This window comes from Podarcis bocagei (genome assembly GCF_964188305.1).
Source record: "Podarcis bocagei genome assembly, chromosome: 10".
Lineage (NCBI taxonomy): Eukaryota > Metazoa > Chordata > Lepidosauria > Squamata > Lacertidae > Podarcis > Podarcis bocagei.
This window is the reverse complement of record NC_138135.1, coordinates 77635311-77660500: the sequence shown is the minus strand read 5'-3', so window position 1 is coordinate 77660500 and position 25190 is coordinate 77635311. Positions and strand designations below refer to the sequence as shown.

The 25190-nt window shown below is 41.8% G+C and overlaps 1 protein-coding gene across 10 annotated transcripts in view; it reads left to right on the top strand.

The window, feature by feature from the left end:
- The window catches only part of LMNTD1 (lamin tail domain containing 1), a 221479-nt gene that overhangs the window by 174240 nt on the left and 22049 nt on the right, over positions 1 to 25190 (top strand). For 3 of the 10 annotated variants that reach the window (XR_014012243.1, XM_081210725.1, XM_081210724.1), the window contains exon 11: positions 20538 to 20700. The exons of 5 other annotated variants lie outside the window; for them this stretch is intronic. Coding sequence is in view for 4 of the 5 variants with exons in the window: in XM_081210725.1 (XP_081066851.1) it covers positions 20538 to 20687 (150 nt within the window). In the remaining variant the exon portion in view is untranslated. Of the gene's footprint in view, positions 1 to 13272; positions 13424 to 20537; positions 20701 to 25190 lie in introns of those variants that run through there. 2 more of the 10 variants (XM_081210726.1, XM_081210723.1) reach the window with 2 other exon arrangements.

Sequence of the window (25190 nt, the reverse complement as noted above, 5' to 3'; positions counted from 1 at the left end):
GGATACAGGTAAGGCAGTGATCAGGGGATACTTTATTCAGCAAAACTATTTCTATGAAGAAAAGAGAAGAAGAAAAGGTAAAATTATTAGAAGAATTAAATAAAAAAGAAAAAGAACTTAACAAGAATCCAAAGAATGAAAAGGGAAGACTGGAAATTAGATTATTACAATCAGATTATACAACTATGATAGAACAAGAAATGGAATGGAATTTAAGAACTTTGAAATAATGCAATTTTGAATTTGCCAATAAACCAAGTACCGTATTTTTCGCCCTATAAGACGCACTTTCCCCCCTCCAAAAATGAAGGGGAAATGTGTGTGCGTCCTATGGGGCGAATGCAGGCTTTTGCTGAAGCCTGGAGAGCAAGGGGGGGGTCGGTGCGCACCGACCCCTCTCACTCTCCAGGCTTCAGGAAGCTATCCGCTAGCCGTGGGAGACCCAGCTCTCCCACGACTAGCGGAGACCTTGCCGGCACCCAGAAGCTTGGGGCGCGCTGAGCTCTGCACGCCCCAAGCTTCGGGATTAGCGCAGCGATCCGCTAGCCCTGGGAGAGCCGCACGAAGTCGCGCGGCTCTCCCATGGCTAGTGGAGACCTTGCTGGCACCCAGAAGCTTGGGGCGCGCTGACCTTGCCGCGCGCTGCAAGGGAGCCCCCGGGAGAGCCGCGGGGCTCTCCCACGGCTAGCGGAGACCTTGCCGGCACCCAGAAGCTTGGGGCGTGCTGAGCGCATGCCCCAAGCTTCGGGCTTAGCACAGCGCACCTGGGGGGGGATAATTTTCCCCCCCTTTATTTCCCCCCCAAAAAACTAGGTGCGTCCTATGGGGCGAAAAATACGGTAAGCTCCTAGCCTGGCAGTTGAAAAAAAGGCAGAACGAAAAATTAATTAACAGATTGAAGATAGGAGAAAAAGTAACAGAAGACCCACAAATGATTATTCAGAGCTTTGCAAATTATTATGAAAATTTATATAAAATTTCATTATGAAAATTTATATAAGAAAGAGATACAGAACATAGATGAGATAGAGCAGTATTTCATTCAACACAAAATTCCAAATACCACAGAAGAAAAAATAAAGATGTTAAATTCCCTGGTATCAATGATGGAAGTTAAAAATGTAATAAAGAAAGCCAAACCAGGGAAAATGCCAGGCCCTGAAGGTATACCAGCTGAGTTATATAAGAAAGTAGAAGATATATTGGCAACACCTTTGAAAGAAATAATGAATGACATCTTAAAGAAAGGGAAAATACCAGATTCCTGGACTGGACCATATGTAATGTTATTACCAAAACAAGGAGGTGATCCAGAATTAGTAGCAAATAATAGACCAATATCACTATTAAATAGTGATTATAAACTCTTTGCTACAATATTAGCAAATAGATTGAAAGAAATGCTAAAAGAAATCATCCACCCAAATCAAGCAGGATTCCTACCTGGGAGGCAGATCCAAAACAATACCAGAAATATTGTTGATATATTGAAATATTTAGAATTTAAAAGCGACAAACAGGTAGCATTGATGCAGAAAAAGCATTCAACATCTCCTGGTGCTTCATGAAGAAACAAATTAATGAAACTAGGAGAAAAATTTGAAAGGGCAATAGAAACGATCTACCACCGACAGAAGGCTACCTCCTACTTTGGAGGTCTTTAAGCAGAGGCTTGACAACCATATGTCAGGAGTGCTCTGATGGTGTTTCCTGCTTGGCAGGGGGTTGGACTCGATGGCCCTTGTGGTCTCTTCCAACTCTATGATTCTATGATTCTAAGGCAAACCTGATAATAAATGGTAATATTACAGAAAATATTGAAATAAAGGGCACAGGGCAACCCCGACCAAACCCAAGAGGAGGCGTGTAGTGGTGATAGGGGATTCCCTACTGAGGGGAACAGAAGCAGTGATCTGTGGGCCTGACAAGATGTCTCGGGAAGTGTGCTGTCTCCCCGGGGCGAAGATCCAAGATGTAACTGAACGACTGCAAGGAATCATAAAACCCACTGACAAATACCCCTTCCTCTTGGTTCATGTGGGAACCAATGACACTGCAAGCAATAGCCTCCAGAAGATCAAAAGAGACTACGAGGCTCTCGGCAGGAAATTGAAGCAACTAAATGCACAAATTGTCATCTCGTCTGTCCTCCCAGTTGAACGACGTGGCCCAGGGAGAGAGGGGAAAATAGTGGAAGTGAACAGCTGGCTTCGCAAATGGTGTAAACAGGAACGGTTTGGATTCTTAGATCACGGACTGCAGTTTCTTGAAGATGGACTTCTGGCAAGTGATGGGCTGCACCTCACAACGGTTGGGAGGAATGTTTTTGCCAAAAATCTCAGAAACCTCATCAGGAGGGCTTTAAACTGACTAATGTGGGGGAGGGAGACAGTGCTCCTGAAGGTAGGAGTCTATCAATTAATGAAGATGATCATCCAAATGTCATAGACCAAATGGAGCAAACAGCACACGGACCTAGTGGTGGGAGGAAAAAATCCTTAAATAAGAGACACGGGGGAATGATTAATGGACTTCAATGTCTGTACACTAATGCGCAAAGCATGGGAAATAAACAAGATGAGCTTGAGCTCTTGGTACAGCAAACTAAATATGACATAATAGGCATCACTGAAACCTGGTGGGATAAGTCCCACGATTGGAATGTAATAATGGGGGGATACAATCTATTTCAGAGAAACAGACCAGACAAGAAAGGAGGAGGAGTGGCGTTATATGTCAGGGATGTGTATACCTGTGAAGAGATCCAAGATTTAGAACCTCAAAGCCAAAGTGAGAGCATTTGGGTCAAAATTAAGGGAGAGAAGAATAACAGAGACCTCATTGTGGGAGTTTACTATAGATCCCCAAGCCAAACGGAGGACATAGATGATGCCTTCCTGGAACAGATGGCCAAGCATGCAAAAGGAAGGGAGATAGTAGTAATGGGGGACTTCAATTACCCGGATATTTGTTGGACGTCAAACTCAGCCAAGAGCATAAGGTCAAACAGATTCCTCACTGGCCTTGCAGACAACTTCATTGTCCAGAAAGTGGGAGAAGCAACAAGAGGAACAGCCATTTTAGATCTGGTCCTAACCAATGTTGATGACCTGGTTAGTGGGGTAGAAGTGGAAGGATCATTAGGCGCGAGTGATCATGCTCTTCTGAAGTTTACTATACAGCGGAAAGGAGCAGCCAAGCATACTAGGACTCAATTTCTTGACTTTAAGAAAGCTGACTTCATAAAACTTAGGGAAGTGCTGGGTGAGATCCCATGGACAGCAATACTAAAAGGAAAGGGAGTTCATGATGGCTGGGAGTTTGTTAAGAGGGAGATAGTAAAAGCACAATGTCAAGCAATACCAATGAGACGGAAACATGGAAGGTGCCTAAAGAAGCCAGGGTGGCTATCTAAAGAACTTTTAACTGAATTAAGATTAAAAAAGGATGTGTACAAAAAATGGAAAAGGGGGGAAACCACCAAAGAGGAATTCAAACAAATAGCCAGCACGTGTAGACACAAAGTCAGAAAAGCTAAAGCACAGAATGAACTCAGGCTTGCTAGAGAGGTTAAAAGCAACAAAAAAGGCTTTTATGGGTATGTTCGTAGCAAAAGGAAGAACAAAGAAACAGTGGGGTCACTCAGAGGAGAAGATGGTGAAATGCAAACAGGGGACACAGAAAGGGCTGAACTCCTCAATGCCTTCTTTGCCTCAGTCTTCTCCGATAAAGAAAACAATGCCCGACCTGAAGAATTTGGAGCAAATGATTCAGCAAAGGAAACACAGCCCAGAATAACTAAGGAGACAGTACAAGAATATTTGGCTAGTTTAGATGTATTCAAGTCTCCAGGGCCAGATGAACTGCATCCAAGAGTATTAAAAGAACTGGCAGATGTGATCTCAGAACCACTGGCATTCATCTTCGAGAAATCCTGGAGAACAGGCGAAGTCCCGGCAGACTGGAGGAGGGCAAATGTTGTCCCTATTTTCAAAAAGGGGAAAAGAGAGGACCCAAATAATTACCGCCCAGTCAGTCTGACATCAATAGCAGGGAAGATTCTGGAGCAGATCATTAAGCAAACAGTCTGTGAGCACCTAGAAAGGAATGCTGTGATCACCAATAGTCAGCATGGATTTCTGAAAAATAAGTCATGTCAGACTAACCTGATCTCATTTTTTGACAGAATTACAAGCCTGGTAGATGAAGGGAACTCAGTGGATATAGCCTACCTTGATTTCAGTAAGGCATTTGACAAGGTGCCCCATGATATTCTTGTAAAGAAGCTGGTAAAATGCGGTCTTGACTCTGCTACCACTCAGTGGATTTGTAACTGGCTGACTGACCGAACCCAAAGGGTGCTCATCAATGGTTCCTCTTCATCCTGGAGAAGAGTGACTAGTGGGGTGCCACAGGGTTCTGTCTTGGGCCCGGTCTTATTTAACATCTTTATCAACGACTTGGATGATGGACTCAAGGGCATCCTGATCAAATTTGCAGATGACACCAAACTGGGAGGGGTGGCTAACACCCCAGAGGACAGGATCACACTTCAAAACGACCTTGACAGATTAGAGAACTGGGCAAAAACAAACAAAATGAATTTTAACAGGGAGAAATGTAAAGTATTGCACTTGGGCAAAAAAAATGAGAGGCACAAATACAAGATGGGTGACACCTGGCTTGAGAGCAGTACATGTGAAAAGGATCTAGGAGTCTTGGTTGACCACAAACTTGACATGAGCCAACAGTGTGACGCGGCAGCTAAAAAAGCCAATGCAATTCTGGGCTGCATCAATAGGAGTATAGCATCTAGATCAAGGGAAGTAATAGTGCCACTGTATTCTGCTCTGGTCAGACCACACCTGGAGTACTGTGTCCAGTTCTGGGCACCACAATTCAAGAAGGACACTGACAAACTGGAACGTGTCCAGAGGAGGGCAACCAAAATGGTCAAAGGCCTGGAAACGATGCCTTATGAGGAACGGCTAAGGGAGCTGGGCATGTTTAGCCTGGAGAAGAGGAGGTTAAGGGGTGATATGATAGGCATGTTCAAATATATAAAAGGATGTCACATAGAGGAGGGAGAAAGGTTGTTTTCTGATGCTCCAGAGAAGCGGACACGGAGCAATGGATCCAAACTACAAGAAAGAAGATTCCACCTAAACATTAGGAAGAACTTCCTGACAGTAAGAGCTGTTCGACAGTGGAATTTGCTGCCAAGGAGTGTGGTGGAGTCTCCTACTTTGGAGGTCTTTAAGCAGAGGCTTGACAACCATATGTCAGGAGTGCTCTGATGGTGTTTCCTGCTTGGCAGGGGGTTGGACTCGATGGCCCTTGTGGTCTCTTCCAACTCTATGATTCTATGATTCTATGATTCTATGATTCTATGTCTGCCCCCTTTCACCTCTTTTATTCATATTGGTGTTGGAAACATTACAAACTCTTAGGAAAAATGAAGAAATAAAGGGAGTTAAGATAGTAAAATCATATAAAATCAGAGCATTCGCAGACGACCTGAGAATCCCCCACAAAGTATTCCAGCAGCTATAGAATTAATCGACAAATTTGGAAGATTAGCAGGATTTAAAATAAGTTTCAAAAAACTAATTTATTAGTTAAAAATATGAGATCTGAGGAGATGAAGGATTTACAAAAAAAAAAACGGGTTTGGAGATTAAAAACAAAGTAAAATATTTGGGAATTTGGATATCGACAAAATGTATTAACTTGTACCAGGACAATTACACAAAAACTTGTAATGAGATTTTTAAAAATATCGAAATTTGGAATAAACTTCACCTCTCCCTATGGGGTAGGATTTCAGTAGTCAAAATGAACATTCTACCAAAAATGATTCCAAACCATTCCAATATTGGGAGGAATGAAATGCTTTAAAAGTTGGAGGAAAGATATAGCGAGATTTGTATGGAATGGAAGAAAACCAGGACTTCCGGTCGAGCCACGGACCCGACGCAAGCGGGACTTTCTCAGGAGAGAGAAAGTCCGGGTTCTCAAGGGTAAACGGGGGTGCTACAGGGCACGGTGGCCCCCAAAACCCCTCTGGAGGGAAACCAGAGGGTCAGGAGCCCAGCGGAGCCGTTTGCAGATCACCTGGCCGTCAGGTAACTCCGTAACAGGAGCAAAGAGAACAGCGGGCGGCGAAAGCAGGCACCGGGGAAGCCATTGTCTCACCCTCGAGAACGCAGCCCCAGGCTTGCAGGGCGAGTGACCGATTCTCAAAAATAAAGAATTTAAGCCAAATTTGGATTTTGGAATATAATCGGAGCATACAAAAGGAAGGCTTTGGGAAAAGAAGGTGGAAAAAGAGGTCAGTTTTTATCTGAAATCGGAGAACAACGCAAGACTACGAGCGGAGTGTGGAGAGGAGGTTGGCAAGCAGTTAGAACTTGCTTCCCTCTTAGAAAACTTGCTAAAAGTGATATAAACTGTTGCAAAAAGTAACAAAGAGTTGCAGAAGAAGGGAATAACTAAAAGAGGGAGCAGAGGGTAACTATTTTATGACTTTAAAAGGCTCTCGATATAACGAAGGGTCTGAAGGAAGTAAAAAGAAAGGATATTTCTCGGTACTTTCACTTTCAAAAAAACACCTGCGCAACAAAGTAGAACTTTTGTGCCTCCATTTTAACGGAAAGATAGAGTTACCCAGCTATAAGCAAAGTACGGAAAGTCAATACCAGGCAGCATAAATTCTTATCTCACTATTTTTTACCCCTGCTTTCAACCAAATTTGACTGTTTAAATACAATGAGAAAGGACTGTGTTTGAATGAAGGCTTTACCTTCGTAAGTGGTTTTTCTTTATGGGTATCCGCGGAATGAACTGAGAAAGAGCTGCCTAGCAGGCTGTATGAAGGACACTATTTTTATTTGGAGTTAAGTGAAACAGGATCTGAACTAATAAACTATTCCCTGTTATTTTTACTCATTATTTTTATTTTTATTTGGATAGGGGAACAGTCTGGACTATTAAACATCATTTTGCTTCTTTCTCCCCTCTACTTGTTTTTTTACAGTTGGACTTAAATTTGGTATTTTTAAATACGGAGCCCTTGGTAACTTTTGGGTTTATTTTTGGACAGATTCTTCTGGACATTTCTGTTTATCTCCTCTCTTTGGATATATTGGGTACCTTTGGATCCCCTTATTAATATCTTCAGTAACTTTGGCCATTTAATTGGATTATTTTTATTGGACTATAATATACAACTATTGGATCTTACTGGATTGGATTTTATTGGAGTACAATATACAGCTAATATACAGCTATTGGATTACAATAATTTGGGCAACATTATAATTGGGGGATCTACTTTTTCACAACAAACCGATATGGATTTAGCCTAAGTGGTGCCAAGAAGAAGGAAGAAAGGAAGAAAAGCTTTGGTGTGGGATTGGCATCTTCAAAGTTTAAATTCATAGGTTAAAAGGTGTTCCGCCATACAAGTAGAAATTATATTTGAAAAATTTATTCAGTAAAATTTTGTTTATATAAGTTAATTGATATATAAATTTAGGTGTATGAGAATTTGGGAGGGGAACTGTTTATGTCTTTATTTCATCTTATATATCATTTGTGGGAAAATGTTTTAATTATTGCATATCTTGATTGAACATTTTATTACTATTGATTGTATATTAGGCGCTTGGATTTTAATTATAATGTCTCATACACAAAAGAAAGGGGGTGATGGGGGAACACCGGCAGAGAGGAGAGGTTCAAAACAAGAAACGGATCTCAAAGGAGAGATTATGAAAATGTTTGCAGAGGTCAATTCCAACATTAAGCAGAGTGAAAAGAATATAGAAGTGAAATTGGAACAAATGGATAAGAGAATGGGCCAAATGGATAAAAAAATTGATGCTACAGTTAATGAGCTGAAAGGGCAACTGAAGGACGTGAGTAAGAGGACACAGAACTTGGAAGAGGGAATGAAAAAGACAAGAGTGGAAATGAGGGAGGTGAAGAAGGAAGAAGAGAGAATATGGGCGGGAATGTCAGAAATTAATAAAACTCAAGAGGAGGTCTGGGACGCGATTTCTATGAATGAACTCAGGCAGAGAGAAGTGAATTTAAGATTGAGACTTGTCCCAGAACTGCAAGGAGAAAATATTAAAGAGAAATTAATAAAAGAAATTGCACAATGGATGGAGATGGATATAGAAGAGGTGACAAAATCTGTGCAAAGTGCATTTCGAATGAAGACAAGATCAGCTAAGGCAAGAAAGTTTCCAGGAGACTGCCTGATTACCTTTAAGGATAGGGAGATGAGAAACCAGCTTCTCCAAAAGAATAGAGAGATTTAATATCGAAGGAAATTATATAATTATTTTTAAAGACATCCCGATCAGGCTTCTTAAACGGAGAGACCCATATAAACCAACAGTACAGATCTTTAAAAAGAATAATATAGAATTCAGATGGGAATACCCGGAAGGGCTCTCCTTTGTCTACAAAAGTAAAAGACACAGACTTACGAGCCTGGAAGAATTAGGGAAATTCTTGAGAAAATACAAAGAGCTACGAAGCGAGGATGAAGAAGCAAGAGGAGTGGAACCAGGAATGGAGGCTGCAGGAGGAGTGGACCCGGAGAAGACAGAAAAAGAAAAAAAGGAAGAAGAAGAAGAAGAAGAAGAAGAAGAAGAAGAAGAAGGGGTAGACGGATTATAAAACTTATAACAAAGAATTCAAAATGGCTAAGATGGAGTTGAATTTATGGACTTGGAACATTAATGGAATTAACGATTAAAAAAACGGAATAAAATTGAACAACATTTTAAAAAGAAAAATCTGGATATTATCTGTCTACAAGAAACTCATGTGGCGAGAAGACATTAAAAAAATTTAATCAATAAAAGACTGGAAAATGAATTTGTATCTTCAGATAAGAGTAAAAAGAGAGGGGTAGTTCTGTATATCAGGAAAAATATTGAAGCTCAACAAATTTTTAAAGATGAAGAAGGCAGAGTTATGGCAGTTCAAATAAAGTGGCAAGGAGAAAAAATTATAATTGTCGGGATCTATGCCCCAAATGGAAATAAGACAGACTTCTACAAAAATTTAGAAGAAAAACTGTTTGAACATATGGATCAGAAAATCATAATAATGGGAGACCTGAATGGAGTGGTGTCAACGGAAATGGACAGATTGAAAACAACAGGGGTGAGCAAAGATGGAAAATTACCTAAGACCTTCTTTTCAATGATAAAGAATTGTAATTTGATCAATATTTGGAGACTCAGACACCCACTGGAGAAACAATTTACGTTCTATTCAGAACCAAATCAATCCTTATCAAGAATAGACCAAATTTGGGTCTCAAATGAACTAACTCCAAGAATCTCAGAAGTTGAAATCCAACCAAGAGTGATTTCGGATCATAGCGCAATAAAATTTGAATTAAAAGGCTTTGAAGAAAGAACGTTTAGATGGAGAATGAATGACTACCTTTTGGACAATCAGAAAGTAGTAGAAAATGCTGAAAAGTATTTGTCGGAGTATTTTTTGAACAATTGCAATAAGAGAACAAAAATGAACATGGTATGGGACGCCAGCAAAGCTGTGATGAGAGGATTTTTTATTCAGCAGAACGCTTTGAAAAATAAAAATAGAGAGAAGAATAAGAAGGAAATACTAAAACAAATAATGGAGAATGAACAAAAATTGATAAAGAAACCAAATAATGAGAAGATAAGACAGAATATAAAGACTCTACAAATTCGCAATGATTCTAAATTCGCAATGATAATAAATAAGGAAGTAGAAGGGAATATAAAAAGAATGAGACAAAGGAATTTTGAATTTGCAAACAAATCAGGAAAATGGCTGGCGTGGCAGATTAAGAAAAGAAAGGAACAGAATACAGTAAATAAAATCATCATTGAAGGCACAGAAATAGAAAACCCGAAAGAAATTAGAAAAGGATTCTTGGATTTTTATAGAGAATAATATGAGAAAGATAGACGGATTCTTAAAGGAAAAAGAAGCGCAGAAGATCCTGACAGAGAAAAAAGATTTTTTGAGTGCCCCAATTGAAACTGAAGAAATAGAATCATAGAGTTGGAATAGACCACAAGGGCCATCGAGTCCAACCCCCTGCCAAGCAGGAAACACCATCAGAGCACTCCTGACATATGGTTGTCAAGCCTCTGCTTAAAGACCTCCAAAGTAGGAGACTCCACCACACTCCTTGGCAGCAAATTCCACTGTCAAACAGCTCTTACTGTCAGGAAGTTCTTCCTAATGTTTAGGTGGAATCTTCTTTCTTGTAGTTTGGATCCATTGCTCTGTGCTCGCTTCTCTGGAGCAGCAGAAAACAACCTTTCTCCCTCCTCTATATGACATCCTTTTAGATATTTGAACATGGCTATCATATCACCCCTTAACCTCCTCTTCTCCAGGCTAAACATGCGCAGCTCCCTTAGCCGTTCCTCATAAGGCATCATTTCCAGGCCTTTGACCATTTTGGCTGTCCTCCTCTGGACACATTCCAGTTTGTCAGTGTCCTTCTTGAATTGTGGTGCCCAGAACTGGACACAGTACTCCAGGTGAGGTCTGACCAGAGCAGAATACAGTGGCACTATTACTTCCCTTGATCTAGATGCTATACTCCTATTGATGCAGCCCAGAATTGCATTGGCTTTTTTAGCTGCCGCGTCACACTGTTGGCTCATGTCAAGTTTGTGGTCAACCAAGACTCCTAGATCCTTTTCACATGTACTGCTCTCAAGCCAGGTGTCACCCATCTTGTATTTGTGCCTCTCATTTTTTTTGCCCAAGTGCAATATTTTACATTTCTCCCTGTTAAAATTCATCTTGTTTGTTTTTGCCCAGTTCTCTAATCTGTCAAGGTCGTTTTGAAGTGTGATCCTGTCCTCTGGGGTGTTAGCCACCCCTCCCAGTTTGGTGTCATCTGCAAATTTGATCAGGATGCCCTTGAGTCCATCATCCAAGTGGTTGATAAAGATGTTGAATAAGACTGGGCCCAAGACAGAACCCTGTGGCACCCCACTAGTCACTCTTCTCCAGGATGAAGAGGAACCATTGATGAGCACCCTTTGGATTCGGTCAGTCAGCCAGTTACAAATCCACTGAGTGGTAGCATAGTCAAGACCGCATTTTACCAGGACCAGATGGATTTACAGCTAGATATTATAATGAAATGAGAAGCACCCTACTTGTACCATTGAAAGAAGTTATAAATAACATCTTAAAGAACAGGGAAATTCCGGAAACATGGAAATAAGCCTTTATCACATTTATTCCAAAACAAGATTCAGACTTGACGCAGGTTAAAAATTATAGGCCTATTTCGTTGTTGAATACCGATTATAAAATTTTCGCGAGTATATTAGCAAAGAGAATGAAAAAAGTACTGCAAGAATTTATACATAAGGATCAAGCGGGTTTTCTTCCTGGCAGACAGGTGAAATAAGAAACATAATAAATATATTGGAATATCTGGATGCCAGGAATGAAAAACAAGCTATTTTAATCTTTGTGGATGCTGAAAAGGCCTTTGACAATATATCATGGAATTTCATGTTAAAAAATTTAGAGTATATGGAAGTGGGCAAGGAATTTTATAATGGGATAAAGGCAATATATACAGAACAGAAAGCGAAGCTGATAGTAAACAACTGTACAACAGAAGACATTAAAATAACCAAAGGTACAAGGAAGGGATGCCCATTGTCGCCATTATTATTCATTATGGTACTGGAAGTTTTGTTTAAATCATTACGAAAAAATGAAGATATAAAAGGGGTGTCTATAGGGAAAAATGAATACAAAGTCAAAGCATTCGCGGATGACTTGGGAGTGATGGTAGAAGAACCAGCGGAAAGTGTTAAAAGAATCTTAGAAGAAATAGAGCAATTTGGTTGAGTCGCAGGATTCTATCTCAACAAAAAAAGACTAAAAATATTGCTAAAAATATGAATCAAGAATTAATTGAGGAAATGCAACAAAGGACAGAGATAGAAGTGGTGAATAAAGTGAAGTATTTAGGAATATGGTTAACCCCCAAGAACATTGATTTGTTTCAAAACAACTATTTACCTGTTTGGAACCAAATAAAAAGGGATTTGGAGGTGTGGGGAAGATTGAAACTGTCCTTTTGGGGAAGAATATCTACGATAAAAATGAGTGTGCTGCCAAAGATGTTATTTCTATTCCAATCATTGCTGATAATCAAGGGGGCATCAATTTTTAATGAATGGCAAAAAATAATTTCAAGATATATCTGGCAGGGCAAGAAGCCAAGGATTCAGTTTAAGTTATTAACAGACGCAAAAGAAAGAGGTGGCTTCGCCCTGCCAGACTTGAAATTATATTACGAAGCATCATGCCTCTGTTGGATAAAGGAATGGATTAAATTAGAGAATGGAGAGTTGTTAGATTTAGAAGGATTTGATAACAGATTTGGTTGGCATGCATATCTATGGTATGAAAAGAAAAAAATTCACAAAGGTTTCGAAAACCACATCTTTCGAAGATCATTGATAGAGGTGTGGGAGAGGTATAAAAATTTGTTGGAACCTAGACTCCCCCACTGGATTTCACCATTAGAAGTGATGAGCGTGAAAAAGATCAATATGAGGGGGAGGTGGATAACATATGGAGAACTGGTAATAAGAGGGGGGGAATGGAAAATGAAAACTTATGAAGAGGTGAAAGAATTTGTTTATGACTGGTTACATTACTATCAGATTAATGAAATGTTTAAAAAAGACTGTAAAATGTGTGGGTATGAAGGTAAAGAATCAAAATTTCAAGCGGAGGTATTGAATAATTAGTATAAAAATCTGTCCAAAATGTATAAAATGTTGCTGGAGTGGCATACAAAAGATGAAGAGGTAAAATCAGTAATGATACATTGGGCAAGAGATTTTGGTTATAATATACAATATGATGAATGGATGAAATTATGGAATGAAAGGCTAAAATTTACAGCATGTACTGCGTTGAAAGAAAATGTAATGAAAATGGTTTACAGATGGTATATAACGCCAGTCAAACTGGCTAAAATGTACAAAACATGCAATAAGTGTTGGAAATGTAAAGAAAAAGAAGGTACTTTCTATCATATGTGGTGGGAGTGTAAAAAGGTGAAAGGCTTCTGGGAAATGATATACAATGAATTGAAAAAGATGTTGAAATATACGTTTGTTAAAAAACCAGAGGCCTTCCTATTAGGAATGGTAGGAAACGAAATCAATAAGAGAGACTGTAAACTGTTTCAATACGCAGTGACCGCTGCAAGGATACTTCTGGCCCAAAGATGGAAGCAGGAAGAAATTCCAACAGTGGAAGAATGGCGAAGGAAATTGACTGAATATGCAGAATTGGATAAATTGACTGGGAAAATTCGATATCAGAAAGACCAAAAGTTTATCGAGGAGTGGGGGAGATTTACAGAATAGCTGAAAAACATATGGATGTACAGACAACACTTGTTGGTTTTGAAGAGACTCTGTGAGATAGTAAGAAATATTGTAAAAAAAGGGAGTAAGAGGAAAAGGAGTTCTAAAAGGCAATATCATGTTTAGAAATGCGTTATTAATAGAAATTTTACGAAAGATTGACAGAGAAACTGAGGGAAGTCAAAAATTGAAGAATGAGTGATAAATTATGTGTTGATTGTATAAAATTGTTTGGAAAATGAATGTAAATTTTTTTTTTAAAAAGGAATGGAAGAAAACCAAGAATCAAACACCAAATACTTATAGATCAAAGGGAGAGGGGAGGTTTTGCCCTACCAGAATTAGAAATGTATCACGCAGCAGCCAGACTAGTATGGATAAAAGATTGGATTATACTAAGAGATACAGATGTGTTAGACCTAGAGGGTTTTGACAACCGATATGGGTGGCACGCGTATTTAATTTATGAAAAAGTGAGGGCCCATGGGGGATTTTTAAATCATTTTATAAGGAAATTGTTATACAAGATTTGGATAAAATATAAAGGACTATTAGAACCAAAAATTCCCTTATGGACCTCACCAACAGAAGCCCTGGCTGTTAAAAAGAAAAATATGCAAGGAGACTGGGCCACATATAGAGTTTTAATAGAAGAGACTAACGATAACATCAAATTAAAAGAATTAGAAGAAATTAGAAGTCACCTGACAGACTGGCTACAGTATTTTCAGATAAATGGAAGATTGAACTTCATAAAAAGGAGGGTCTTGCAAAGGAAATGTCCAGATTTGAAAAAGAATTAATACAGTATAAAGGAAAATACATCTCAAGAATATATAACCTCCTACTAGAATGGGAGGTGAAAGAAGAATTGGTGAAAAGTTCAATGGTTAAATGGGCACAAGACCTAGGATATAGCATCTATATGGATCAATGGGAGAAATTGTGGAGGGAGGATATCAAATTTACTGCGTGCTATAATCTGAGAGAAAATATTATGAAAATGTTATACAGATGGCACCACACTCCAGCAAAACTCGCAAAGATGTATAAAAATTACCAACTTGCTGGAGGTGTAAAGCTGGTATAGGGTCATATATGCACATGTGGTGAGAATGCACAGCCATTAAAGAATTTTGGGGTAACATCTACAATGAATTTGTAAAAACTATATAAGTTTTCATTTTAGAAAAAACCTGAAACCTTCCTCCTGGGAATAATGTCACCAGAAATCAAAATAGAAAAGATACCACTTTTTATGTATACAACCATAGCAGCCAGGATCTTAACTGCAAGAAACTGGAAAAGTGACAAAACACCTACAATAAATGAGTGGCAGGTCCAAATGATAGAATATCTACAGATGGCCATGATGACAGGGAGAATTAGAGGGTATCCAAAACAGAAAGTACAGAAAGAATGGAAAATCTTTAAAGAGTATTTAGAAAAGCATTACAATAACAAATATCTCCTGGCAGAAATAGAATGATCCTTGTAAAACAACAAATATAATGTTTTTTGATATCTGATGAAAACAAAGAAATACAATAACTTGGAACTGTGTGTGAAAAAATTCATAGAATCATAGAATCATAGAATCATAGAGTTGGAAGAGACCACAAGGGCCATCGAGTCCAACCCCCTGCCAAGCAGGAAACACCATCAGAGCACTCCTGACATATGGTTGTCAAGCCTCTGCTTAAAGACCTCCAAAGTAGGAGACTCCACCACACTCCTTGGCAGCAAATTCCACTGTCGAACAGCTCTTACTGTCAGGAAGTTCTTCCTAATGTTTAGGTGGAATCTTCTTTCTTGTAGTTTGGATCCATTGCTCCGTGTCCGCTTCTCTGGAGCAGCAGAAAACAACCTTTCTCCCTCCTCTATGTGACATCCTTTTATATATTTGAACATGGCTATCATATCACCCCTTAACCTCCTCTTCTCCAGGCTAAACATGCCCAGCTCCCTTAGCCGTTCCTCATAAGGCATCGTTTCCAGGCCTTTGACCATTTTGGTTGCCCTCCTCTGGACACGTTCCAGTTTGTCAGTGTCCTTCTTGAATTGTGGTGCCCAGAACTGGACACAGTACTCCAGGTGTGGTCTGACCAGAGCAGAATACAGTGGCACTATTACTTCCCTTGATCTAGATGCTATACTCCTATTGATGCAGCCCAGAATTGCATTGGCTTTTTTAGCTGCCGCGTCACACTGTTGGCTCATGTCAAGTTTGTGGTCAACCAAGACTCCTAGATCCTTTTCACATGTACTGCTCTCAAGCCAGGTGTCACCCATCTTGTATTTGTGCCTCTCATTTTTTTTGCCCAAGTGCAATACTTTACATTTCTCCCTGTTAAAATTCATTTTGTTTGTTTTTGCCCAGTTCTCTAATCTGTCAAGGTCGTTTTGAAGTGTGATCCTGTCCTCTGGGGTGTTAGCCACCCCTCCCAGTTTGGTGTCATCTGCAAATTTGATCAGGATGCCCTTGAGTCCATCATCCAAGTCGTTGATAAAGATGTTAAATAAGACCGGGCCCAAGACAGAACCCTGTGGCACCCCACTAGTCACTCTTCTCCAGGATGAAGAGGAACCATTGATGAGCACCCTTTGGGTTCGGTCAGTCAGCCAGTTACAAATCCACTGAGTGGTAGCAGAGTCAAGACCGCATTTTACCAGCTTCTTTACAAGAATATCATGGGGCACCTTGTCAAATGCCTTACTGAAATCAAGGTAGGCTATATCCACTGAGTTCCCTTCATCTACCAGGCTTGTAATTCTGTCAAAAAATGAGATCAGGTTAGTCTGACATGACTTATTTTTCAGAAATCCATGCTGACTATTGGTGATCACAGCATTCCTTTCTAGGTGCTCACAGACTGTTTGCTTAATGATCTGCTCCAGAATCTTCCCTGCTATTGATGTCAGACTGACTGGGCGGTAATTATTTGGGTCCTCTCTTTTCCCCTTTTTGAAAATAGGGACAACATTTGCCCTCCTCCAGTCTGCCGGGACTTCGCCTGTTCTCCAGGATTTCTCGAAGATAACTGCCAGTGGTTCTGAGATCACATCTGCCAGTTCTTTTAATACTCTTGGATGCAGTTCATCTGGCCCTGGAGACTTGAATACATCTAAACTAGCCAAATATTCTTGTACTGTCTCCTTAGTTATTCTGGGCTGTGTTTCCTTTGCTGAATCATTTGCTCCAAATTCTTCAGGTCGGGCATTGTTTTCTTTATCGGAGAAGACTGAGGCAAAGAAGGCATTGAGGAGTTCAGCCCTTTCTGTGTCCCCTGTTTGCATTTCACCATCTTCTCCTCTGAGTGACCCCACTGTTTCTTTGTTCTTCCTTTTGCTACGAACATACCCATAAAAGCCTTTTTTGTTGCTTTTAACCTCTCTAGCAAGCCTGAGTTCATTCTGTGCTTTAGCTTTTTTGACTTTGTGTCTGCACGTGCTGGCTATTTGTTTGAATTCCTCTTTGGTGGTTTCCCCCCTTTTCCATTTTTTGTACACATCCTTTTTTAATCTTAATTCAGTTAAAAGTTCTTTAGATAGCCACCCTGGCTTCTTTAGGCACCTTCCATGTTTCCGTCTCATTGGTATTGCCTGACGTTGTGCTTTTACTATCTCCCTCTTAACAAACTCCCAGCCATCATGAACTCCCTTTCCTTTTAGTATTGCTGTCCATGGGATCTCACCCAGCACTTCCCTAAGTTTTATGAAGTCGGCTTTCTTAAAGTCAAGAAATTGATGTAGCAGTAATAATACAATGAGTCTAATCGGAAGCCAAATATGTTTGTTTTGCTTTGTTTTCTTCTTCCTTTTTTCTCCCCGCCCCCTTCCCTTCTTCTTCCTCTTCTCTTTCCTTTTTGTGTCTCCTTTCTTGGTCTTTCTCCTTTTGATATGTTAGGGGAAAGATAAAGAGATAAAAGTGTAATATGAAAACCTCAGTAAGTTACAAGTGATGTTGTATAATTTCTTTATTATTATTTATATATTGTTAAAATTGGTTAATTGTAATGATTTGATGTAGCAACTACTGTGGTTTTTTCCTTTGTTATTGTTGAATTCTAAATAAAGTATTACTCTGTGTGTTTTTTTTAAAAAAAGGAAATTCATATACCTTGGTTCTTGAACAGCTTATTTGTCGAACAAATCGGCTCCCGAACACCTGGAAGTAAATGTTCCAGTTTGCAAACGTTTTTCAGAAACGTCCGACACGGCTTCCACTTGAGTGCAGGGAGCTCCTGCAGCCAATCGGAAGCCACACCTTGGTTTCTGAATGGTTTTGGGAGTCGAACGGACTTCCAGAATGGATTAAGTTCAAGGTACCACTGTAAATGTTTATAAAGAAAATCGTGCAACTCTGTATAGGAACCTTAGAATCATAGAATCATAGAGTTGGAAGAGACCACAAGGGCCATCGAGTCCAGCCCCCTGCCAAGCACGAAACACCATCAGAGCACTCCTGACATATGGTTGTCAAGCCTCTGCTTAAAGACCTCCAAAGTAGGAAACTCCACCACACTCCTTGGCAGCAAATTCCACTGTCAAACAGCTCTTACTGTCAGGAAGTTCTTCCTAATGTTTAGGTGGAATCTTCTTTCTTGTAGTTTGGATCCATTGCTCCGTGTCCGCTTCTCTGGAGCAGCAGAAAACAACCTTTCTCCCTCCTCTATGTGACATCCTTTTATATATTTGAACACGGCTATCATATCACCCCTTAACCTCCTCTTCTCCAGGCTAAACATGCCCAGCTCCCTTAGCCGTTCCTCATAAGGCATCGTTTCCAGGCCTTTGACCATTTTGGTTGCCCTCTTCTGGACACGTTCCAGTTTGTCAGTGTCCTTCTTGAACTGTGGTGCCCAGAACTGGACACAGTACTCCAGGTGAGGTCTGACCAGAGCAGAATACAGTGGCACTATTACTTCTATAGGACACTACTTTCATAGTTAAGTCACTTGCCCAACTGTTAAGGATATGCCTCATTATAATTTAGTAAATATCCACCGCAGAAGTTGTGTGTGTGTGTGTAACAAAATTTCATTAGTTTTTAAACAAGTACAATAACCATTAAACACTTATCCAGCAGTACAGGTAGTGGTGCTTCTTTTATCCGTTATATTTAGACATACACTAACACATTCAACATTCAAACATATGTTATAAGAAATCTCCACTGAGAATAGCAGAATTTGTATATTAAATACAGTGGTACCTCCAGATATGAACTTAATTCATTCCAGAGGTCTGTTCTTATCCTGAAACTGTTCTTAACATGAGGTGCCATTAGCGAAAGCATGCTTCCCGCTGCGCACTCCCCTCTAACGTGTGATTTCCGCTCACATCCCGGGGCAAAGTTTGCATCCAGGAGCAACTACTTCCACAACCAGAAGCGTTCGTATCCAGAGGTACCACTGCACCACGTTTCCTCTTGAAATACACATTTCTAAGCATATTTTATTTCAAAATATACATTGTTTTTAAAAAATGATGTGAGTTTTACTAGCTTTGTGAGTCAAGAACTGCATTGGAATATATAGAAATGCTAAGTAATGCTAAGTAAATTCTAATCCATACACTAGTCTGGGAAGTGTGACTTAGAGTTGATCTTGAAAATTCTGATATAAAGTGCCCTAAGAGCTGGATTCCAGGCGCAGAACATTGCTTATTGTGCTTCCTGGAGCAGTGGTTCCATTTAGCTGCCCAAGACATTTTAGTGTCTGAGGCAAACCACAAAATGTTGCCCCCCTCCCTACCAGGGAAGGAGGAGTGAGTGAATGGGGGGTGGGTAAAGATCTACATTGGGATCTGCTGCCCCTGTGGATCCTGCTGCCTAAGGCAGTTGCCTCACCTTGCCTCATGGGTGGGCTGGCCCTGCAGGTACACTAACATGCTGCTCCCTCTTTGCCTCAATATCCATGCCTTCATTTGGGCCTATCAGCATTTTACAATCTGTATGGTGAAGAGTCCCTTGGAACAGCACATCCAATGTGAGGCATAAAGCCTTGAAACTCAATATGTTGAAAAGAAGAGAAATACTTATCACCAGCATCAGAGGTAACCAAAAGCCAATGCAAAGCAAGCTTTGATCTGGCATCTAGGCATCAAATCACATCTATCGGCTTAATAAACATCCTGAGAGACAGAGAGCACTCACAAATGATGAAATCAGTATGCAACTTACCTACTGCCTCAAGAAATTTCTTCTGTTATAGTTGCCCTTTACAGTGGTAGCTCGGGTTAAGAACTTAATTCGTTCCGGAGGTCTGTTCTTAACCTGAAACTGTTCTTAACCTGAGGTACCACTTTAGGTAATGGGGCCTCCTGCTGCCGCTGCACCTCCACCTTGCGATTTCTGTTCTCATCCTGAAGCAAAGTTCTTAACCCGAAGTAATATTTCTGGGTTAGCGGAGTCTGTAACCTGAAGCGTCCGAGGTACCACTGTATAATGGAGCTGATAGTAAATGAGCAGTTACAAATTTGCATGAACATCTATCACTTTTGGTCTACTAGGAACAAAACTACTAATGGGAACAAAACTAGAGAGAACTGAGACCTGTCTGTCTAGGATTGAACTAGAGGGAAGACAGAAAGGAGCTGGTGCAGAAGACTGGTTAAGAACTGCCCCATTTGGCAAGAGTGCTGCATGCTCTGCTGACACTGAGTGTGTAAAATGCTTTGAGTGTCAGGAAAGAATGCTGTCAGTATTAAGAACTGATTCAGACAGATCTTGATTGTGTGGGCTGCAGAGTTAAATTAAGTGACCAGCAAGCCACCCATATGGGCGGGGCGCACCGTGGGGCCTCCAGAATCTGCCTGCCTCCTCCCACTCAGCCGCCCTACAGCTGGGGGGGGGGAGGCAGCGGGCGGACCGTTTGGGTAGCGCAGAGCCTGCGGCACCCAAGCCACCGTGTCTCTCCCAGGAGAAACGCATGGCTCGGGCGCACTGCAGGCCCCTGCTTCCAGAAACACTCTTGTTTTGCAAAAGTGTGGTGCTGTGCTCTCATCCAGATATGGGACACTTGGAATTCCTGGTTCCAGCAGCTCAGTGCCTCCTTCCTGCTAATGGTGTTATATATATTTATATCACAGGCAAGGCCAGGAGTCTTACGAATCCTTGTACCAGGGTCCTTCCTCCCACTGCGTGATCAGCACAGACTCGGCTTACAGATCTTACATTCAGTTCAGAATCTGTCTTTCTACCCCCCAACACCACGGCCTCCGCCATTTGCAGCGTGGTGATATTAACAGTAAGGTCAGACTACTATGATTGTTTCTTGGTATGCTACTTCAGGGATAAGATTAACAGCAATATTTGATTGCAGTAGTGACACTCCAATCCATCTTCAGACTTTTTCATAAGGTCCAGTGGATACAGAGAAGAAACTTGAAACAGCCTACCTACCAAATGTGGCACCTGGAGGGGTTCATCACATGAATTAATTTTTAAATCTTTACTTCCTATATTTATATACCACTTAGTGGTAAACAGGGCTGGCTCCAGGTTTCTGGAGACCCTTGGGCGCATGATATCACTGGGCCCCTTGTTTTCCCCAAGCCCCCTCCTCTCCCACCTCTTTGGTCACTTTTTCAAAGTAAAACAAATCTTAAGCACTATGGCAACCCCCCATTGTCAAAGAAAAACGGGACAAAATGTTGAGCATTGTTGTATACATGCCTGATTGCCACTATGAACATTGTACATTAAGCAATATATCGTGTGCATTGAACCTGTAAAGTTGCTGCTGATCTGTTCCCACTTCCCAAATTTTTTAAACAAGAATGTTGCGCTGCAGCAAAGTTATATCCCAGGATAAAGGTACTGAGATTTAAATTATTATCAGTGCCTGCCTTGCAGCCAGTTCTCAGAGATTGAGTGCTCCTAGGTAGCAGCATTCACACCAAGCCCACTATGGCTGTTATCAGCACAGGGTCTCATAAAGCAGAGGGTTGCAGCTGTCACACTTATTCTCCCACCCCAAGGGCTGCCGATGAAGGGTTTCTACACCCGTCAATCACCGTGAGAAATATCTGGTAGCACCCTTCCACACACCAGGATGAATCAATGGGGCAAGCTACTCTTTCTCAGGCAGCCTACACAGAGGTCCCCAAGAGATCTGACCCAAGCACAGTGCGCCTGACTGGTGGACAAGGCTTCCTGGTCACATATGTGCATAACCTTCCCCAGGATCTGAAACCCTGATTGCTTGGGTTTCAGATCCTAGGGAGCCTTTGCACATACAGTCATAGGTACAAAGCCCTCCCCATGCATACAGATGTTCATGCTGTACAGGTGGATGTCCAAGAAGGAGCACACAAGGTTGGCGGCAGAGCCACTCGGGGACCCTTATTCCTGTGCTGATGTAGATGGGAGTGAGTGAATAACACCTAAGTAGGACTGTTGGGTTTTTCATCTGTGTTTTGACTGTGGGTCACTGCTTATTTATTTATTTATTTAAATTTGTATAGGCAAGATAAAATACAAGATAATAATACATAAGAAAAACAAGAAGGAAAACAAACCAATAACCCCCTCCTACAACACATTTAGGCTGGATCTAGACACATCAAAGTAGCATTTCAGTTGAAAGTGTTGTAAATTTAAACAGGGAAAATAGGTAGAGAAAAACAGTATTCCCCATCGCCGTCTGGTGGCACAATGTATATCACACCTACAATGCATATAAATCGCATTCTCTCTACCAGTGTAGCTGAGTCCTTAGATGTCAATCAGCCAAAGGCCTATTTGAAAAGGGATGTTTTTGCCTGGCACCAAGCCAACGCATTCCACAAACACGGAGCCAGACACAACGCTTCTGCTCATTTCCCACCTCCCCACTGCTTAGGAAACGAAGAAGATCTGCCCATCACACTTCACATGTTTCCTGGATGACTTGTTCAACACATGATGGAAGGGTCATCTGAAGAATAAAGGGCTCTTGTCATAGAACAAGAGAGACAGAAAGAGGAGGGATGTCTCGTGCCTTCAAGGAACACATGAGGCAAAAGGTGGCCTCTGGGGGCAGAGGCTTAAAAAGGCTTGGCTTGCTTTTCATCTTTGTTGGAACCTGTTCTTCACTCAGAGCTCTCTGTGGTTCTTCAACTCCTGACCCACCTTCCCCCATGAGTTCCTTCACTCCACCAGTACAGGAGAGATGGGTGTTCATGTGAAGATCTCTAGAGACTATAACACAGGTGTGGACCACACAAAGTCCAAAGTGGTTCGTAGTTCTGGTTCATTAGATGCCACAGCATGACATTTTAGAATTCTGTGGTGGTAGGGTGGACCGTACTAATTCAGAGTTCATACTGAATTGCCTATGAGGGAAATCATGCTCCTCCCATTTAAACGAAATCCTCACGCAAATGGCATCTGCCACATTCCATAATATATGGTTGTTTTCCTTCAGATTGATACTAGCAACTCAGTCCCTGTCCACTGCAGTTCTTGTGTGAACTTTACTATTATCGTTTACATCTGACCCATGCCTTTGGGTTGATGAACAGAGGACAGGAAATGAGGGGTGTCCCCCCCCCCGCCACCTCCCCTGCTTTTTGTTACAGCTTAGCTTAGTTCTATCTTTCTTTTCAGATCTTTTCAGATAGGGAAGCTTTCAAAATTGGTCTACCACACCTACAGTTTGATGGCACACTCCATTTTACCACCTCCGGACTTTTACCACCTCATTCCCGCCTCCTGCTGTTGTTACAGGCCTAGATCAAGCCTTCAACAGTTGTGAATCTTCAGAACCTGGCTGCGTACAGTAGCTGAGCAGGAAAAATGACTGACTATAATTGAAGTCCTCCCAACTTATATTGATGATTCACCATTCATTCTTTCTTACTTGATTTGAGGCACTTTTCTAAAGTCAGATTATTTAAAGAAGTCAGTGCAGCCAAGGCCTATAGAACGAATAATCCTTGCTAGGATCTTCACACCAAGTTGCTGTTAATGTCACAGTTAGAGCAGCCGATTCAAACACTGAATCATAGCATCACTACATATATATTAAAGAAAGGAATCCAGAAAGGTCCTCAGCTGTACATTGGCTGAGGTTTTCCCCAAGGGCTCCTACATGTACGTCACTTGACTTCACGTTTCTTGGTTGTTCAGTACATGACTGACAAATGAATTGATTGAAAAGTAGGAGACTTTTTCAGGTGGTTCACAATTTAGCGGAACCACCTGCAACATCGGGGCCCAGTACGGGCCACATGTTCTCCTGCAATGATTTTGCAAAGTTTTTTGCAGATAAAATCGCCCAGATTCGGGAAGAAGTAGACTCCACCGTGGGAGCAGGGCCGGGGCGGGAGAGTGCTAGAGTTCTGTCTAGTCAAGTTGAGTGGGATCAATTTCAATCTGTTACCTCCGAGGATGTGGACAGGCTGCTTGGACGAGTGAAACCAACCACCTGTCTCCTGGATCCTTGCCCATCCTGGCTTATAAAAGCTAGCCGGGAAGGACTGGGCGATGGGCTTCGTGGGGTGGTGAATGCTTCCCTCCGTGAGGGAGCCTTCCCAGACCCGCTGAAAGAGGCGGTTATTAAACCGCTTCTTAAAAAACCATCTTTAGATGCGGCCACGATGGCCAACTATCGCCCAGTCTCAAATCTTCCATTCCTGGGCAAGGTGATTGAGCGAGTGGTTGCTGAACAACTCCAGGCACGCCTGGAAGAAGCGGACCATTTGGATCCCTTCCAGTCGGGATTCAGGCCTCATCATGGGACTGAAACTGCCTTGGTCGCACTGGTTGATGATCTCCGGCGGGCTAGGGACAAAGGTGAGAGCTGTTTCCTAGTTCTGCTGGATCTCTCAGCGGCGTTTGATACCATCGACCATAGCATCCTTCTGGACCGTCTTGAGGGGCTGGGAGCTGGGGGCACTGTTATACAGTGGTTCCGCTCCTTCCTCCTGGGCCGTGTTCAGAAAGTGGTGGTGGGGGATGAGTGTTCAGACCCTTGGGCCCTCACTTGTGGGGTGCCTCAGGGTTCTGTCCTCTCCCCCATGCTTTTTAACATCTATATGAAGCCGCTGGGAGAGATCATCAGGAGGTTTGGGCTGGGTGTTCATCAGTATGCGGATGACACCCAGCTCTACCTCTCTTTTAAATCAGAACCAGTGAAGGCGGTGAAGGTCCTGTGTGAGTGCCTGGAGGCGGTTGGAGGATGGATGGCGGCTAACAGATTGAGGTTGAATCCTGACAAGACAGAAGTACTGTTTTTGGGGGACAGGAGGCGGGCAGGTGTGGAGGATTCCCTGGTCCTGAATGGGGTAACTGTGCCCCTGAAGGACCAGGTGCGCAGCCTGGGAGTCATTTTGGACTCACAGCTGTCCATGGAGGCACAGGTCAAATCTGTGTCCAGGGCAGCTGTTTACCAGCTCCATCTGGTACGTAGGCTGAGACCCTATCTGCCTGCGGACTGTCTCGCCAGAGTGGTGCATGCTCTGGTTATCTCCCGCTTGGACTACTGCAATGCGCTCTACGTGGGGCTACCTTTGAAGGTGACGCGGAAACTACAACTAATCCAGAATGCGGCAGCTAGACTGGTGACTGGGAGCGGCCGCCGAGACCATATAACACCGGTCTTGAAAGACCTGCATTGGCTCCCAGTACGTTTCCGAGCACAATTCAAAGTGTTGGTGCTGACCTTTAAAGCCCTAAACGGCCTCGGTCCAGTATACCTGAAGGAGCGTCTCCACCCCCATCAGTCTGCCCGGATGCTGAGGTCCAGCGCCGAGGGCCTT